The sequence below is a fragment of the Homarus americanus genome, unplaced genomic scaffold, assembly GCF_018991925.1.
Source record: "Homarus americanus isolate GMGI-L3 unplaced genomic scaffold, GMGI_Hamer_2.0 scaffold15794, whole genome shotgun sequence".
NCBI classification, from domain to species: domain Eukaryota; kingdom Metazoa; phylum Arthropoda; class Malacostraca; order Decapoda; family Nephropidae; genus Homarus; species Homarus americanus.
Window position 1 is genome coordinate 47,685 of NW_024748849.1, and position 19,279 is coordinate 66,963.

Genomic DNA, 19,279 nt, shown 5'->3' on the forward strand with positions numbered 1-19,279 from the left:
ATATTAACATGGCTGAGCCAGTTAAGAGCCTGAGCTCTCTTGAAGGCACCTGATATATACTGTACATTTATCTCAAGAAAGTATTATGTAACAGTATCATCTGGAACAGTATACATAGCATGGTAGTAGTAAGAACACATCAGAATATACCACGGTTATCACTTCTATTTACTTCTTTTTTTTTACATTTATATTATAAGTATATACATACTTTACAGTAGAGTTGATATACATAAATATGATAAGGGGGGAAGCAGTACAACATGGGTTGTATTAAGGTGGAACAAGAGGACAGAGCTAAGGGAGTCTAATCATGTGAAATATGCTAGGGGTGTATAATCTTCAGGTGATTCCTTGTTTCAGGGAGAGTGAGAGGTTCCTGCCTTGACCTTTGGCAGGGTAACTTGTTTCTTCATGGCCATGTTAGGTACTGGGAGGTGCCGCCAGATTGGGACTGGGGGAGGGGAGGAGATGTAAGTGAGGGGTAGGGGGGTGAAGTGAGGAGAGGAGACATTTTGTAAGAAGGCTTAAGGAAATTCCACCCTCTTCTCGAACTAGACATTATTTGTAACCTAACCTAGCATCCTATCCTTATCTAACCTAAACTACCCTAACCTAAGGTATTTTAACCTAATCTAACCTAATATTTTATCCTTATCTAACTTAAACTATCCTAACCTAAGGTATTCTAACCTAGTATCCCATCCTAATCTCTCCTAACTTATGGTATCTTAACTTAATCTAACTTAAACTAGCTTAACCTAAACTAACCTAGCTTATACCCTAACCCTCTCAGGTAAGATGGGTTGCCAAGCATAGCGTGATCCTAATTGGGTACTGATCGGACTGTGCAGCCAAGCAGTGCCCGGCATGCCCAGAGTAGGTAAATACCCACACAGAAAATCGTCCGGCATTGCGTGATCCCTCGTCCATGTTTCACCAGGGAGATCATCAGGCCAGGGTTAGTGATCTATAAGAACATAAGAATGGAGGAAACTGCAGCGGGCCTATTGACCCATACTGGGCAGTCCCGTTTATACCCAACCCCTATTGCTCATATAAGCATCCAACCTATGTTTGAAGCTATCCAGCGTATTTGAGTTCATGATGATATTTGGTAACTTGTTCCATTCATCCACTACTCTGTTTCCAAACCAGTGTTTACCTATGTCACGCCTAAATCTAAATTTGTCTAATTTAAAACCATTGCTACGAGTTCGCTCCTGGTTGGATAGTTTGAGTACCTTTGTAATGTCCCCTTTGTTCAGCCCTGACTTCCATTTATAAACCTCGCTCATATCGCCCCTCACTCTACGTCTCTCGAGGGAGTGCAAATTAAGATGCTTTATCCTGTCTCTGTACTCAAGGTTCCTAATGCCCAGGATTAATCGTTTCATTCTCCTCTGAATTCTTTCTAGGGATTCTATACCCACACTGTTAGGGAAGAAGGTGTGTGTGACGTCACATATACCCCGCCGCTCATCCACTATCAGGGAATATGTATGACGTCACATATACCCCGCCTCTTATCCACTGTCAGGGAAGATGCATGACGTCATCAGAATATAGTGATCTCATTGGCTAATCCTTGAGTGACGAATTTACTTGTGAAATGTCAAGAATGCGGACCTGTGTAAAGGATATGACAATTTCTAATGATAACGCTTTAGTCACTTCGTGAATTGGGGAGTTGTCATGGTCACTAGATAGAAGCTAAGTTTGTCCCCACTGTATCTTCTATCGGGTCTTACACGTTAATATGTATATACATCTATATGAATAAATATATGCGTATTGATATTGCCGAGTCGAGTAATAGCCTACTGTTGTCGATGTTCAGAGGTTATGCTATAGTATATATAATAGTCGTCGGATTAACTGAAGGTCAGGCATCCCAGGTTTTTTCACCTGATGATTAAACATCCTAGTGTAACTTGGGAGATTATGGAGAGTTTTAGTTAGGTGAGGTTAGATTAGGCGAGATTGTTGGCTTCAGCTATGTGTATTGTGTTAGGTTAGCATTAGGTGAAATAAGATGGGAGTGTCTTAATCGTCAAGTGATCCGATTTTACCTATATATATATAAAATCGGGATTAATTGAGTGTAATTTTAACGTATCACATAAAAATGTGTTGCAATCATAAAGTCCTATTAACTTAAGCATCAGTTACCAGTAAAAAAAAATGTTCCGAATATTTGAAAGTCCAAGCCCAAAATTTATATTAAATGAAACTAATGGTAAGAAATGATATGCTAAGAAAGAAGTTGGTAAGGCGCCGCCCAGCCCCGAGGGAGAGGCAGAAGAGTTAGCTGGGTAGAGGTGGGTGGAGGGGCTGGGGGAGGGGTGAGGTGGGGCAGGAGGAGAGGGAAGGTGGAGCAGGAGGAGAGGGAAGGTGGAGCAGGAGGAGAGGGAAGGTGGAGCAGGAGGAGAGGGAAGGTGGAGCAGGAGAAGAGAGTGGAAGAAGAGGGAGGGGAGGAGCCACATTATCGACTTGTATCAACTGAGGCAGACAGACCGATCCTCGACTTGTTGTTAACTGTATTGTAATAGTGTATAGTGATGTAGGGTGTATGGTGATGTGTATAGTGATGGAGGGTGTATGGTGATGTGTATAGTGATGTAGGGTGTATTGTGATGTGTTGTCTCCCCGTTAGGTCCCCAAAGGTATGTTAGAGGGTGACCGGACTAAACCCCAGTCTCATATATAAAATAAAACACTTTTATGTTTAGGTTAGTGTTGACAAATGACAACCCCGTTGGGGTTTTGTCATGGAACCATGTTAGAGACTGTCAATTGATTGAAAATGTCCAAAGGAGGACCGCCAGACTGCCTGCTCTACGGAACCTCAGTTACCCAGAGAGGTTGGAGCGCCTGCAACTACCTAGCTTATACTACAGATGGGCGAGGCGACCAAATCGAGGTGTACAAACATCTCAGGGGCACTACTCGGTCTAATGTACAGTCGTTCAAGATTTTTCGAACACTGCTGGAGACAGCTGGCAACTCAAGGCCGTGTGTTTACTATTGTACGTAGTATAATATCATACGAAACAACAAAGCCCAACCATTAATTAAGCAACGGGGAACTCGGTAACCAATCACCGATAACCTTTTACATTCATTCATAATTTTTACTACGTACTATAGTAAACAAACGGCCTTGAGTTGCCAGTTGTCTCCAGCAGTGTTCGGAGAATCTTGAACGAGACTGCACATACCTGGACCTGGCGGACGTCCGCCCCACAAGGGGTCATAGCTCAAGGTTGAAGAAACGACAAGCCCAGAAAACTGTGAGGGCAAGTTTTTTCGGAGTGAAAGTTGAGAACTCTTGGAACAATCTGCCAGAGAACGTTGTGACGGCACCGAGAGTGAGTGCATTCAAGGCCAGACTTGACCAACACTGGAGCAGGATCCGATATATTCAGGAGCCGGTGCATGCTCAGTATCTACCACTGCTTATCAGAGACGTGAAAGACCGCCCAAGCGACTAACGAGCCGATCAGTGGTGAAGAGGATAAAAGAAAAGTAAACGCAACAAAAGATCATTGACCGCAAAGATCTAGTAAAACTTATATTATTGTGTGCTTTCGATCATAGGACAGTGTTGGAAGGATTTGATCCTGAATAAGAACGGTTTCCGTTTAGTGTTTATTGTATAACTTAACGGATTTATATATATATTTAGCAATATTATAATCGTGGAGAATAAGACCGCCAATTTCAGTCGAACAATAATCATATATTGATTCAAGGAATGGAATGTAACCCGAGTATATAGACACAAGTCATGAATAACGAGACCCAGATGAAATATGTTCTAAGGACAAACAATTAATGGACGTAAATTGAAAGAAGGAAATAGGAATTGGTGCAAGAGTGATTACGACTGAAAAGGCCTTGGCAAAAAGTGCCATCTTGGATTGCAAAGAGGGACATTTGAGTTTGTGGTGGTGGTGGTGGTAGCTTGTCATCTTTTCCTTCATAATAAACATAGGCTACACAATATTCATGAGCCAGTAATGTAAAACTACAATTATCTCATAACGAAAAAAATATTTTACAGACAACTGTGAGAAAGGTTGTTAGAATGAAATTACTTACCTTGCTACGCGCTCGGTAGTTGAAGCGCAGTGAAGACATAACAACTGTACGACCTCCCACATGCATCATCTACTGTACAGTATGTATTTATTGCGCAAAAATAAAAAAAAATCTTTATTCTTTATACCATTTGCAGCTGGAGCGCATTTGGTAAATATTTGGTGCAAATGGGTTTTAGTAAAAAAAAAAAGCAGTTGGGTTTTAGGCAGTAGGCAACTCCCACAAATAATGTCTGTACCTACTGCACGGCAAGTACCATCTGCTTAACTACCATAAATCACCTGTATACTTACTACAAGGTGTGGACCATCTGCGTATTATAGCTTAGAGGTAAACTAGAGTGAAACAAACTTTCTTTTGGTGGGGAAATATGACATTATTTTTCCGTTGATGGTTAGTTTATTGCTTAATGGTCTTTTACTTTTATCCTCTTCGTCACTGATTGGCTCGTTAGCCGCTTGGTCGGTCGGTCACGTGTCTGTTATGCACTGTTGGCAAGTACTGGGCATGCACCGGCTCATGAATATATCTGAAGTTGCTCGTGTTGATCAATTCTGGTCTTGAAAGAGCTCACACTCGGTGCCGTCACACCACTCTCTGGCAGGTTGTTTCAAGAGTTCACAACTCTCACTCCGAAAAAGTCTGCCCTCACAGTTTCCTGGACCTATAGCTTCTTAATAATAATAATAATAATAATAATAATAATAATAATAATAAACGGTTTAATAGAGTTGCAGCCGGTGGCTGAAAATAAATAAACTTACATGTGATATAGACATAATATTCATTCAGTACATTTACAGGTCTGTACAGTACATATAGTACATAAATCAGGAGATGTGACTCCTTGTTAGGGGAGCGTCGGCCAGCTCCAGGCTTGGGGTTAATCCGTTTATTATGTGTCATGTTCTTGTGGTTTAGCATTAGGCTTCATGGCAATGTAATTTGCCATAAATGCACTGACTTTTTTAAGCCTCTAATTAATTCATACTATGAGTTTCGCGGTCTCATAGTTGCTTAATAAACAGGTTTAATGGTTTTATAATTGTACAGTATCAGTATACCTTATAAATTACCTGAAGATTAGCCCGCTGCTTGTTTCATTTCAAGATTAATCTCCTTAACGCTGACCTAACTTAACGTAACCTACTTGTACAGCTAACCCAACCAAATCCAGCTTCCCCCAGATAGAAGTTAGGGTTGTTTAATAATTACCAGATGAAATAAGCTGGGGTGGTTAATCTTTAAGTGATCCTAGCTCTTATTTACTTGTTACTCGTTTTGTGTATTGTATAATCTTTGCTGGCATTGATGAGTTCAGCAGATCCGTTATATGGCGGGAACTGCAGCACAAATATTCCAAGGCCCGATGAATCATCTAAGCTAAACTCTACAATGATATCATCACTATTCTCCTAGTTTTAAATTTGTGAAATGTCTAAGTTTAGGTCTTATAATTAGGTCCCTAATTTTCTCCTAATTTTAAAGGTTAGTTACTGACGTAGCCTAGTCCTAGAATCGTCTCGGCATTGTATACTTTATCATTGCGTCATCATCAGTGTTGGTGATGTTTACTTGTTTGTGTCTATGCGAAGTGCAAATGTCTACAGGATACGCGTGTATTTTGTTCTTGAAATTGTACTAACCTCGCTAAACAAATCACACTGGTTTAACAATGGCATAATCACCTTTTCTTTTTTCAAACAGGCGATATATCGTTAATTATAAGCATTATTATTAACGTGCCAGTTGTAATTAATATATTTCTTGGTATGCGTTTTAAATTTATCGTGTGATAATATAAGGATTGTATTGGAGTATCTGCTTACGTTAATGAAATAGGATATGTGCGTAGTGAGTGCGGTGGTGCCGTCGTGTGCGGGGTAGGGTAGTTTGGCACCGGCGCCCCATGTTCTCTGGTTATCTCCATGGTTTAACGGAGCAGCAGCAGGAGGAGGAGGAGGAGGGTTGGAGTTGCTCAAGGTCGAGCGCGGTACGCACCCTCTGTGGTGATTGTAAGGTGGTAGGGGTGAGAGGTTTAATAAAAGTTATTGGCTGTATACCTGTATTGTCTATATATACTTGCTCAACTATATACCCGCATTGTCTATATACCTGTTTATATACATACTGAATTGTATACCTGTGTTTATATATATGCTGAACTGTATACCTGTGTTGTCTATATACATGCTGAACCAATTGTAAACTTGTATGACAATTCTACTGAACATCTATCTTTATCTACATACCTTATAGCTCGAGTACCACAGATGAGACATTAACGAGAGAAAAAAGAATCAGATCTACACACAGATCAGTTACTTGTAAAATAACTGAATCGACAACACCGGGCATATTTTGACCCACCATGTTCATCCATCATATATTGATCTCATCACATATTGACCCCACAAGAACAGAAAAACAACATCAACAATTAACATACCCCAAAAGAAAAAAAAATAATTACAAACAAGAAGGAAGCAGTGTCACCAACACCAGCGAACGTTCAGAAATCATTACCATACGTGTCGCCTTTGCTTGCTGCCTGTAATTAATAACCGTAATGCTCACAACTCGGCACTGTCCTCAACCGCTCCACCCAGGACAGATGAAAAGCGTCATCGTGCAGTTTCAGCAGATCTGCTACGTCAACTTACTCGTTAACTCTGTGTTCTTATTAACTCTTTTTCCGCATTACCGTAATCATAACACCCACATATGTTATCCTAAACTCCACCATTACCGCTTGCACAGTGCGGGCGGTAACAGTAATGGTAGAGGATTTATTGACACACCGTACTTGATGAATATGTTAATGTCAGCACAAGGCTACTACTGTCATGAAAGATGTTGGCAGTATGTATGTACCGTATATTAGGTAATGATTGTATTGTACCAGGTTGTCGGCACAGGCTTGGTGATGGATGCTGCCATTACTTGGATAGTAGGAATATCAATAACCATTAGGCAAACTTTTTCACCACATGATTAAAGCAACTGAATGATGATCATAGCAAGAAACCTACGTAAATGGTCAGCAACATGTATAAATAGGCGACCAGAAAAACGAAGCCAGAAAAAAGTCACAGAAAGAAACAGGGAAAATAAGTCACAAAAAGTCACGATTTTGTTTAGGTTAGGCGACTTTTTCTGTGATTTTTCCCCATAGATTCTGTAACTGAACGATGTATTTTAATAACCAAATCACGAAAATGGAAATCTTCAACACGTAAATATAATCAACCCAAAAATTACTATCCAAACACAAAATTCTATCCAATCAAACATTAAAACGAAACTGAATCGTAACACCCGCCAGAGGGACTTCACAACCCTCCAATGCCTGACACGTAACCCGGAGGTATGTATGGCCGCCCTCAGGCTCAAGTTAACAAGCTGCTGCTAGGGAAGGGGGTGGATAGTAAGACCAGGTGGCGTGTATGTATGTGTGTCACGAATACATGGTTTGTATTACTCGTTGTATGGGTTCATTTTCTGTAATGTGATGTATAACGTAGTGTTGTAGCGGAGGTTTAGATGATACAGCTGTAGTATGTGATGGTTGTATAAAGATGTGGTGATGATTAATGTCGAATTTGTGATGATGAAATTCAGTGGAGAGAGCTAGTGTGGGTGTATATTCTGGAGCATGATGTCATGCTAGTGGCCGGCGGTGCCGTAGTTGTATGTTGACACACAGTATACGTACACACACACGTGGAGAGACAGACATACTGTACAGTATATACACACCCACACGCGCGCACATTAACAGTGGCATCTGGTAAATATGTATTACCGTACTGCCATCTAATATTGATGATGGATCATATAAAGGTTACACACCCCAGCGTATTTCACCTAAAGATTAGCCACCCTATCGTTAACAAATGGGTTAGGTTAGGGGTTGTCTAATCTTCGGGTGATCTCTCGACGATGACCTGCCATAAGGCTTTCAAAGAGTGAATCTGTTTATGCATTTCAGCTGCCGTCATCACAACAACCAGACCTGGGCTATGTGTAGTGTATGACCCGGTTTTGATAGTGAAGAGGTAGCCCGGGAAAACTGAACCCCTCTCCAACTGCACTGGCTCGTCATTAGTGTTGAAAACGACCCATCAGTTGTTTAACATCCTGATCTCAAACTACTGCTGGATACAGAGACAATTGGCGTAAAACTGATTCACCCCATTAAGATCGAACCCAGGACCATTTGTCTTCGAGTTGAGTTTGCTAACCACTTGAACACGGACACGGTTCGCCAAAATAATGTTTAGCCCGGGGCATGGTTACTAGTAGTTCGCAGATATCCAAGCCAGTGTAATATAGTGGCCCCTGTGAGTCAGTGTGAGGCCTGCGGAATAAACTTGCCTCTATGAGCCCGTGGTGTGGGGTGTTACGCCTAGTTGTACTGTACCTCCCCAACCCACTGCCCTTGTTGTGTTGTCAATAGTTCGAGAAACAATTGAGACCCTGCAATTGTGTGTAAATGGAGCAAAGTCAGATCAACAACCTGGGACTTGGCCATAATTTTTGTGATGCCATATGGCAGCAGGGCTTACCTTGAAAACAAGAAAATGGTCTTTCAACTTTTTTAAGTCACGTACGTCCTCATCCGGACTATTGTGTACAGGTATGGACACCATAAACTTAATCTATCCTAACCCGATCCAACCCAACCCCCGACTATGATGAGTTTCTTCTACTACAGGGCCAGACACATCGTACAGGAAGCCGCCGAGGGACCGTGGCTGCTGTAGCATCAACTTTCTCAAATATGTGCTGTTCATCTTCAACTTTATCTTCCTGGTAAGTTACTCTCGAGTATTCACTTCCTTCACCCCACCCCCTCCCCCCACACACACACATACATGCGCGTTTCTGGTTGAGTTTTGGCGACTGATGTTAACCTCACCGTAGCCCTAGTGTGTTGACACCTGGCGGTGTAAGCCAAATAAACATTAAGAGATGCAGCATCAACATCCCGGTCACCCACTTACTCACCTGTCACAATCATCTGACACCCACCTCCCCACCAGTCACTCACCCATCACCTACTTACCCGCCACAAACTTACTCATTATCATACTTACCAGGCACACTCACCCGCCATCTACCTCTCTATTACAAGACCATCTGTTTGTCGCGCCCTCCTTGTTTGTGTATGTCTGTCTATAACTATCTGTAAATAACTACATATAGATTTGGGTGTGTATTTCTGTCCGTGTTCACGTGTGTGTAAGATAATATAGGTGTTTTTATGATACTGACGTCATCAATAATTTCAGTATAATTTTCTTTAAATTCAAATTGTAATGTAAATAAGATTAATATTTTAGATACAAATGTAACATATTATTCATGAATAGTCAAATTAAGAGTCTAACCTAACTCACGAGAAATTGTGGATCACCTGAAGATTAGATGCACCAACATATTTCACCTGATGATTAAACACCCTAACGCTAACCTATCGTAACACAACCTAACGTTAACCTCTCCTGTTATATAATAACCTAACTTAGCACTAACTTACCTTATCATATTCTAATCTAACCCCCAGGTAGCGTTAAGGTGTTTAATTATCAGGTGAAATAAGCACCTTGTGGGGGCTAATCTTTATGTGACCTCTAAGTTGAGTTCAGTGTGGTTTGAGACCCAACTCTTGCGTTGTCTTCACACAAACACTGCCACTCGCTGTTAAAAGCCGACGCCTTCCCCTGCAGCTGACTCCCCCCCCCCTCTCACCTCTCTCTCCCCCTTCTTCTCATTTGTCCTCTCTCACCTCTCCCATCTATCTCTCCCTTTCACCTCCCTCTTATCTTCTTACCCTTCCATCTGTGTACCCCTCTTCCCTTTCCCTATATAATATGCACCCGCCCTCATCACTCACCCAGTAAACCTCCTCCCCACTTCTCCCCCCACGCACACTGTTCCTCTCCTCCACCCCCCCACACACACACATACTGTTCCTCTCCACCCTTCTCCCCCTACACACACTGTTCCTCTCCATTCTCACCAGGTGTTAGTAGTTGGTGATAGAGGCAGGTGTTAGGGTGTAGGATAATAGTGATGTCCCTCCTTACTACCCACAACATTGAGGAAAGGCAAAGTTGACAAGTAAAAATACAGTGAATAATCTAGGGGTTGAAATGCGTGGATGCAACAAGTAAGGAACACACACACAAGAATCACTGTCCTGTGACAGGCAAATTTAAATTATGAAAGGGATAAGAAGATTACTGTACATGCAAACTAAGTAATTTAATAACATTTATATTACGCGTTGATTAAGTTAGTTAATTAGGTACATTGAATAACACATGTAAAACAAAATAAGCAATTATCAAAACAAAAGTGACAACTATGCATTTGCCAAAACGCACCAGAATATTACCCAATTATTCTTACATTATACATTAAATACACATACCATATACAACACAAAAACCTGATAGAAATGGCAGCTCAGGTAGCAAGTCTAGGAACCAGGGATTAACGCCGTAGTCCACTACCATCAAACCACCAGCAGTAGTCCTTAATACAATTCGTCGACCACACCCCTGGAGAAGAGGAACACCGTCAGCCACAGAAGAGACTCTCAGCTTACCAGGCAGGCACACTTGCCTCTATACCTCGGTCTCATAGTCGGATGGGAAACTGGTTCTGAAACGGTGCTCACTGAGGTTGAGTAACTTCGTGAAGCAGTTTCTTCTCTTGGTGTCAAGTTGGAGCAAGTGGTGGTTATGGTGTGACACGTTCCTTGATAAAAGAGAGAGGAGTTTGAAACACTACTAAGAGTACACCAACCAGATATTGTAGGTGTTGTAGAACTGTTGTACAAGAACAGGGAAATTAAGAACCGAGCGGACTGTGAAAAGCTACAGAAGGACCTCTGTGGGCTCCAGGAATGGTCGAAGAAATGGCTGCTGAGATTCAATGTCACGAAGTGTAAGAGGATGCACCTGGGGCGTACCAACGGTAAGGAGGCGTATCATATGTCCCAACGGGATGAAGAAACTGCACTAGTTGAGACTGAATGTGAGAAGGACCTAGGTGTGTATGTTGACAATGAGCTGAAGTTCTCGGGCCATTGCGAGAAGAAGGTAAATCAGGCAAATAAATTATTGGGTCTTATAAGAAGGTCGTTCAGATATCTAGACAGTCCGTCCCTCGTAACGATCTTCAGGAGTGAAGTGTTTCCCCATCTAGAGTACTGTCACCCCATCTGGTCCCCGAGATATGCTAGGGACTGTCAGTTAGTTGAAAATGTTCAAAGGATGACCACCAGACTGGTGCCTGCACTTCGGCACCTCAGCTACCCTGAGAGATTGGAGCACCTGAACTTGCCTAGCTTATACTACAGACGGGTGTATAAGCATCTCAGGGGGCACTACTCAGTTGAGTGTCCTTACTTGGAGCTGGCGGACGCTCGACCTACAAGGGATCACAGCTCAAGATTGAAGAAGCCGCAAGTCCAGAAAACTGTGAGGGCAAACTTTTTCGGAGTGAGGGTTGTAAACTCTTGGAACAATCTGCCAGAGAGTGTTGTGACGGCACCGAGTATGAGCTCTTTCAAGAAAAGACTTGACCAACACTGGAGCGGGTTCAGGTACATTCAGGAGCCGGTGCATGCCCAGTACTTGCCAACAGTGCGTGACAGAGACGTGACCGATCACCCGGGCGGCTAGCGAGCCGATCTTTTGGCGAAGAAGATAAATAAAAAGGAAAAGTAATCAGAGACGTGACCGATCGCCCAAGCGGCTAACAAGCCAATCAGTGGCGAAGAGGATAAAGGTAAAAGTAAAACGTAAATTTACCCAAAATAACTACTGAATGGGACAGAAAACAATCAAAACACCTAGTTTACAAGATTATAATACAAATTTATGCCTCGGTAAAACAATATTAATCTTAAGAGGAATTCACAGACAAGTTGTAACAGAAGTATACTGTATAATATCATGGCCTAAAACACCCCCATACTGTACCCCCAGGGCCTCACTCTGTAAGTGCTTAGATTATAAATGTTAATTAAAGTACATACAGTATGGAAAAGGTTAAAAACTTTTAATTTCCCAGTGATGCTATACAACATAATGTAGAACAAGTTGTGAGATTGGCCTCGCTTAATAAAGAATGAAAATGTAAGAGAGCATCTGTCGCACAGGAGACCACTGCAAATCATTTGCCTGGCGCACTCCAGGCGAAATACGATCAACGTTTGCATATCAATGCCGACACAGGCAGCCTAGTCACTGTCATTATGCACTAATTGTTAAGTTCAGTACTTCAGTTCTTTCGCAGCTCAAAAAATTACTGTTAAACTAAAGAAAAGCTTCCAGGTAATTTAGGCAGTTTTAAAGGGTAAAACCAATGTAATACAGTATAGAGAAACAAGAAGTCTTATTTCACCAATGTTTGTTTTGCTGTGGTAATGGAGTATGTACAGGTTTAAAAGGATTTAATTACACAAGACACCACTGCTGAGGTTCTAACTGTGGTATGTTGTAAGTTCATGATTACTAGTGGTCATCACTTTTTTGGTGGCGCAGGATGGGGTGGAGAATATTCTGGTGGACAATGAGGGCGAAATTCTTCTGGTATAAGTGGGTTAGGGTGGATAATCTCTAGACGGACAGTGGGGGGTATATTCTTCAGATGATCCCCCCCCCCCCCATAGCAGTGATGTGGTGAGGAGAGAGCTACCACTGCCTGAGGTTGGCAATGCATTTTAAAGACAGAGTGAACCCAGCAGAATACAATCAGGCTCATTACCTGTCTCAAGTGATTCTACCAACAAGTGTTTTCAAGCTCTACCTGACAGTTGAGTTATTGTGAAGTTACCAATTTGATGATCCTTTTCCCGCTCAATTTATGGTAGTACAGGAGGTACTTGCACATTACATCCTACATGGACTATTCCCATCTGGATGACTATTTTTTAAGCAATAGAATTAAATTAATCTAACCTAACCTAATCGAACTTATACTTTTACGAATATCCAATGATACTGTATTACTGTTTAATAACTTACTGTGCCTTCTTTTACGTTTTTGACAAAAACATAAAACAATGCACTAAGTCTATTAGATAATACAGATACTGTACACTTCGTTGGGTATTGTTTAGTAATACAGTATGCACAATAAGTTTGTTATGACCCTTCTTTTACCGCTGGTTACCAGTAGCCAGGCCGTGTGTACAGATGCAGAAGATATATCACAAGTGTTGTCAAATTACTACTGGCTTCCCGCCAGTCTCCGGTAATTTCCCGACGATCGGTATCAGTGTTCAGACAACCAACAGGCAGGTAGATTTCCACCAGGTCACAGAAACACTTTTGTACTGTAGTCTTCTTTAATAAACACTAATTGTTTACAACACTGTTGACAGGGTAATGTCTCCACAGCTGGACTTCTCTCTTTGAATATATAGTCAGCACACTATCAGTGTACAATTCCATAGTCTTTTCACCTTATAATGCCCACAACAATTTCTAGTACGTTCTATTCTGATCGAGGCTTACAATAGGAAGTAAATCATAACAAAAATGACGCAATACATTCTAGAAAATTCTTCCATGTCATACACCACCATATACAAGAAAATCTCCCCCAGCTTACTGAAATAACTGCTGCCTGGGACAGAAAATACTAAAAAAAAACCGAGTTTACAAACATTATATAACCAAATTATGCCTCGGAATAACAATATGGTTGCAAAATACAATTGAATAAATTAATTGTGCATTCTTTTGTATTGTTGTGCATAGTACTGTATAGCAAAACTAGCATTGAAAGGCAGTTAATCAACTGAACAAACTTGAGATGGTTAAACTTCAGGTAGGTTAAACTGAGGGGGAGCAAATCTTCAGGTGACCCCTCACATTTCATTAAAATGCACAATAGAGTAGCTATTGTAATTTTTTCTTAGATTATAAATGACGAAAAACTTGTGATCTGTTATCAGACTATAAAATATTTATTATACTACTACCCTGTACAGTACTTTGTACAGTAACAACAAATTTCAGGATACTGTAATTAGGAGTTACAGGTCTCTTGTATACTTTCTTTGCCATTCATATTTCCTTTATCTCTCCTTTTAGTTCACTGTTATCATAAACGGTTTTGTCGTTAAATTCAATTCGCTAGTAATAAATCAAGTAACCTAATCAGACTATGAATTACATAACAAGTCATGTTATCAATGCCTTTTGCTCTCACAGCCTTTTATTATGCCCCAAATGTCATAATTTTAGTCGTAAGAAACTGCATTAATTTTCAATAAATATACTTTTAGGTCCAACCTATTAACTACTAATCATTATCTTTCATGATCTTGTAAAACATGTAATATAGATGAAGACAGTTCTCCTGATCTACCTCTTCCCTACAGCTTGGTGGGTGTGCAGTACTAGGAGTGGCCATTTGGACACTGGCCGAGAAGCACCAATATGTAGTATTACTCACCACCACCACTTATGCATCAACTGCTTATCTTTTACTGCTGGCTGGGATAATTGTCATTTTTGCCTCTCTTCTTGCGTGTTGTGCCATCCTAAAGGAGGACCGCTGTTACCTGCTCGTGGTGAGTTGCATCCATTAAAACTGTAGTTGGAAAATTTGTCATTACTAATGAAAAATAATATGATGAAAATTATTTGTATGCCATGAATGATGAAAAAATTATGGCTACTAAGTATTGTAAATTCTATACAGTATTGTGTTTCTGGTTATTGTATACAGGTAAACCTTAATAAACGATTTCTCGTTCAGCGATATTCCACTTTAACGATGGTCATGAATTAAGACCATCTCGCTATATATGATAAAAAAAAAATAGCTTTAATGATATCCATTAGTTGGAAAATTTATTTCTTGTGGAAACTATGGGTTGTATATACAGTACAGTACTCGGGTTAATCTCTGTCTTGCAAGGATTCCAGCAATGCAGATTATATTTTTCTACATCGTCAGTGACATTTTATAAGGAAACAATATTAAACTCTATGCACCATGCATCTCTTGTCAGCCCTGCTAATATCTAGCCGCACGCCGCCAACCTGCTCTCTACAGTCCTGTGCTTGGTACTTTGTCCATCGCATCTCCCTGCCAGCGTTTAGCTCCACGATTATCGTTCAGTGTCGTTGGCTGTATGTACAGAAGCTAAAACAACTATCTGTGCATACTTTGTGGGAAACAATACGAGACCATAGATGAAAAATTTTGGTATAGGAGGGCTGTCATTAGTCACACGTAAAATTTCGGAGTATATCAACCCCAACCTGCACAGATACAGTTGTTGTTTTAGCTACTGTACATTGTACTTATAATTTTTTTTTCTTATAGTGAAAGGACAGCACTAACATCTAGATTGAACTGTGTTATGGTGACTGTCAAGTGATATTTCTGTGTTTTTGTGAATGTAAAGTGCTTCACCTCTTCTTTTGTGAATGATGCGAGCAATGTTGGCCGTTATCATTGTTTTTGCTATCATCGTTCTCTCTGTTTTTGTGACAAGTGCTTTTGCTCTGTTTTTGAAAATGTCCGGGAAGGCCAAGGCATCCAAGACAACCATGTCTCTGAGGTGAAGCTTGACTTTGTGAAGTGGCATAAGACTCCCCAGAGGCTGTGTGGGAGTCAGAGTGACATCTCTGTTCCACCTACAATTCCCCTAGCCTCAAAGGGGATGACCAGGCTTAGTCTTCATGATGTGGTGAGTGTTGTTTAATTGTTTTCTATTGATTTTAGAAGTTTAGGATTTTTATTTTTGTCGGTGATACCCATCGCTTATTAAGGTTTACCTGTATGCCTTATTAAATTCTTTGTTAAATACTCAACTAAATTACTGTACAGTACAAGTACTGTACTTGGTATACCAAAATATGTTCACTAAATGATGCCTGTAGTGTAAAAGTTAAGTGGTAATGTTGCCATTCTAGATAATTTAAAAAAAAAATCCTGGTTTGAGGAGGCTGTACAAAGTTAGCACACTTATCTGAGTACAGTACTAAGAAAAACTTTTGTGAATCTGTTTGTTACTTTGAAATACTGTATAATACCTCAGCCAAATTTAATGAATCACAAATTTAATGGATCACTCATAGCGGTAAACTCCTGAATTAAATACAGCACTGTACTGTATACTTTGTGAAGAATGAATCTGACTGTTGCTGAATGAAGAGCCAGTAATCCTAAGGTAATCTGTATGCTTGTATTTAGACAGACTTGTTAATTATCTTTCTGAAGGCATAAATAAATTTGATTATGTGTTGTATAGGGATCATTGCCCTTTAGCAGGTAGGGGTTTCTCTCGGATGAATACAATTATCTGGCATCAGCCAGAATAAAATACTTAAGTGTACAAGCTGTCCTCTAATGGGTTAAAATGCAACTTACATTTTTACAAGAGGATTAGCTTTTCAATTTTATTGCTACTGTATACATTTTATTTGAGACATCTTTTACTAACTTAACATAACCAATCTACTGTACTATATATTGGTATCTAAATGGAATGCAACAGGTAAGGTTAATATATAATGATTTTTTTAAATTTATAGATTGTAGTTTGATCATGTACTGTACATCATCATCTCTACTTGCAGACCAGATTGATTTTTCAAGGGAAAAGTACAAATTATTAATTTTGTTTTGCAATTATCTCAAGTTTGACACATACTGTATATACAGTTTATACATACAGTATACAGTATATAATTTATGATAAAGGATAGTACTTTCATTGCCTGCAGTGTTCAAACAACATCTGATTAAGAACATCAGATGTAGCTACATGATCATGTACTACAGTAATATAATACATCCCCTTCCACAACAATAACGCAGTGCTTTTTCTCCTTGCAGTACACGTTCCTATTGCTGCTGGTGTTCCTGGTGGAGGCTGTGGCGGGTGTACTGGCTTATGTGTATGAGGAACAAATTATGGCTGAGCTCTCACACACCTTCACTACCACCTTCAACAACAACTATATGATCAATCCAGAGGTCACTGAGGCCATAGACCAGATGCAGATGGAGGTAAGGCCAAAGATATGGACAGATACAAACATCTTTTACATACTTTGCTCAAGCAAGAATAAGAGCCAGCTAACGACCTGATCAGTGGCAAAGAGGATAAAAGTAAAGTAAAAGTGTATTCAGAAATGTAAACACAAAGTCAGATTTAGGTACAGAGGTATACAGTAGCTGTCAAAATTTACGGCGTGCCTTCCCCGCCATGCAGTACAACAAGATTAAATATGAACGACCATTAAAAAAATTGTACTCACCTCCCACTCAGTACTTGGTTGGGCATCCTTTTGCTTTGATACAGGCTTGAAGTCTCTTGGGAACTGATAGAGCCAGATGCTGCAGCCAGCCTGTGTCCAAACTGTCCCACACCTCACAGATGGTGGCCTTCAATTTGGGGATGCTTCAGGTATCCTCTTCCCGTATCTTGTGCTTCATCAATCCCCAGAGGTTCTCAATAGGATTGTGGTCAGGGGAATTGCTTGGCCAATCCTTTATGTAATCAATTCCACAGAAATCAAGCCACCCAGTCACTAGTTTTGCCATATGGCAGGGTGCTCCGTCTTGCATAAACACCTGGGCATGACACTTGTCAAAGGAGTCAGGTAAATGATCTAGCAGTAACTCTCAATAGTACTCTTTGTTCACAGTTTGATTACGTGGTAGTATTACAAGTTTACCAGCACTGTAGAAACTAAAAGAATCCCACACCATGAGAGAATCTGGGAACTTCACTGTTGCCTGGATGAATTTTGGGTCACAAGGATCACTGCCCAGTTGCCTGTAAACTTTTCCCTTCCTATTACTAGTAACATCAAATGTTGCTTCATCTGACTGTTTTTCATTTTTCAATATCCCACTCTTGATATTTCTTACAGTAGGCAAGTCTTTTCTTATGTTGGAGTAGGATTACAAGGGGTTTCTTCCGGGGCATAACCTTCTTAAATTTTAGGTCTTCATAGAGCAGCTGGAGTACAGTCCGTTCAGAGACATTCCCCAGCAAACGTGGATTCTGTTCCTTCAGCTGACGTGCAGAAATCCTTGGATTAGCATCCACTTGGCATCTAATACCAGTAACCATGAGAGTGCGTGACGAGGTAAGGCGTGAGCATCCAGTGTGCTTGCCTCGGACGGGGTCTTCAACGCCACCCCCATCAACAAAACACTTCACATACCTCTGAACACACCTCAGCGGTACTCCGGTTATGGCAGAGAGTTCTTTGTTAGACTTCTCTCCCTTATGAAGGGCTACAATGGCAGCAATAGTGCCACTGGATAAGCTCTGGCAACAAGCCATAGCATGTACAGAGCCCAAAAATAGCCACACTCAAAGGAAAGAAAGTTCCGGTCAGGGAGGAACCAGTGTGAGCACACCACTCGCCACAGAGGCTGGGTGGCAACTAATGGCCACCTGTTGCTATGCCCTGGAGGTCCCTACCAGCCCCCAGCTGCCCGAGGCGTGCCTTATAAATTGGCTGGAAATGAACAATGTTTAGTGGGTATATGAATGATTTTGGTCAAAATTTAAGACGTGGGCCCTCTCACGCCTTAATTTTTTACCGTATAAAGTACAGACTTTTTGTTAACTTCGAGACTATTTCTATTTTTTTTTATTTGTCATTTCCACCACTTATCACTTTACTAGCCATTTGGGCAGTCAATCTGTTCCTCACTACAATATTCACTGTCTAGTGTTAGTACAGGAAGAAACCAGAGTACTTTAGAAAACCTATGATGATTGGTAGGGTCACATTAGATAACGCACTTTTCATATTTGGCCCGGGGGAATTGAACCTATAGCCACAGTGGCGAGAGGCAAGCACATTACTGCTGTACTACCAATACCCATTTTAGGTATTTCTTCAAAACTTGCAGCTCAGTTAGCAATGCAGCTTCTAGTGTGATTATTGATCAACCAGTTAGCTACTGCTCACAGTCAGCACTTCAGTGAAACTACAAATACTGTATTTTTAACAAACTTGATAATTTTTTTTATATCCCAACAGTTTCTTATATTGTATGTACAGTATTCTTGAGCAGTTTAGTGGCTTTTATGTTTTCACTGTGCTCACCTGTGCCAAAACTCCAAACTTACTCTAAACATCACCCACAAAATTAAAAACAAATTTCA

General features: G+C 40.6%; 1 protein-coding gene across 1 annotated transcript in view; it reads left to right on the forward strand.

The window, feature by feature from the left end:
• LOC121880489 (CD151 antigen-like) overlaps window positions 1-19,279 on the forward strand; it is a 30,808-nt gene that overhangs the window by 6,477 nt on the left and 5,052 nt on the right. Inside the window, exons 2-4 of the mRNA XM_042387713.1 lie at window positions 8,822-8,919; window positions 14,513-14,704; window positions 16,984-17,157. Coding sequence (XP_042243647.1) covers window positions 8,822-8,919; window positions 14,513-14,704; window positions 16,984-17,157 — 464 coding nt within the window. The remainder of the gene's footprint in view (window positions 1-8,821; window positions 8,920-14,512; window positions 14,705-16,983; window positions 17,158-19,279) is intronic.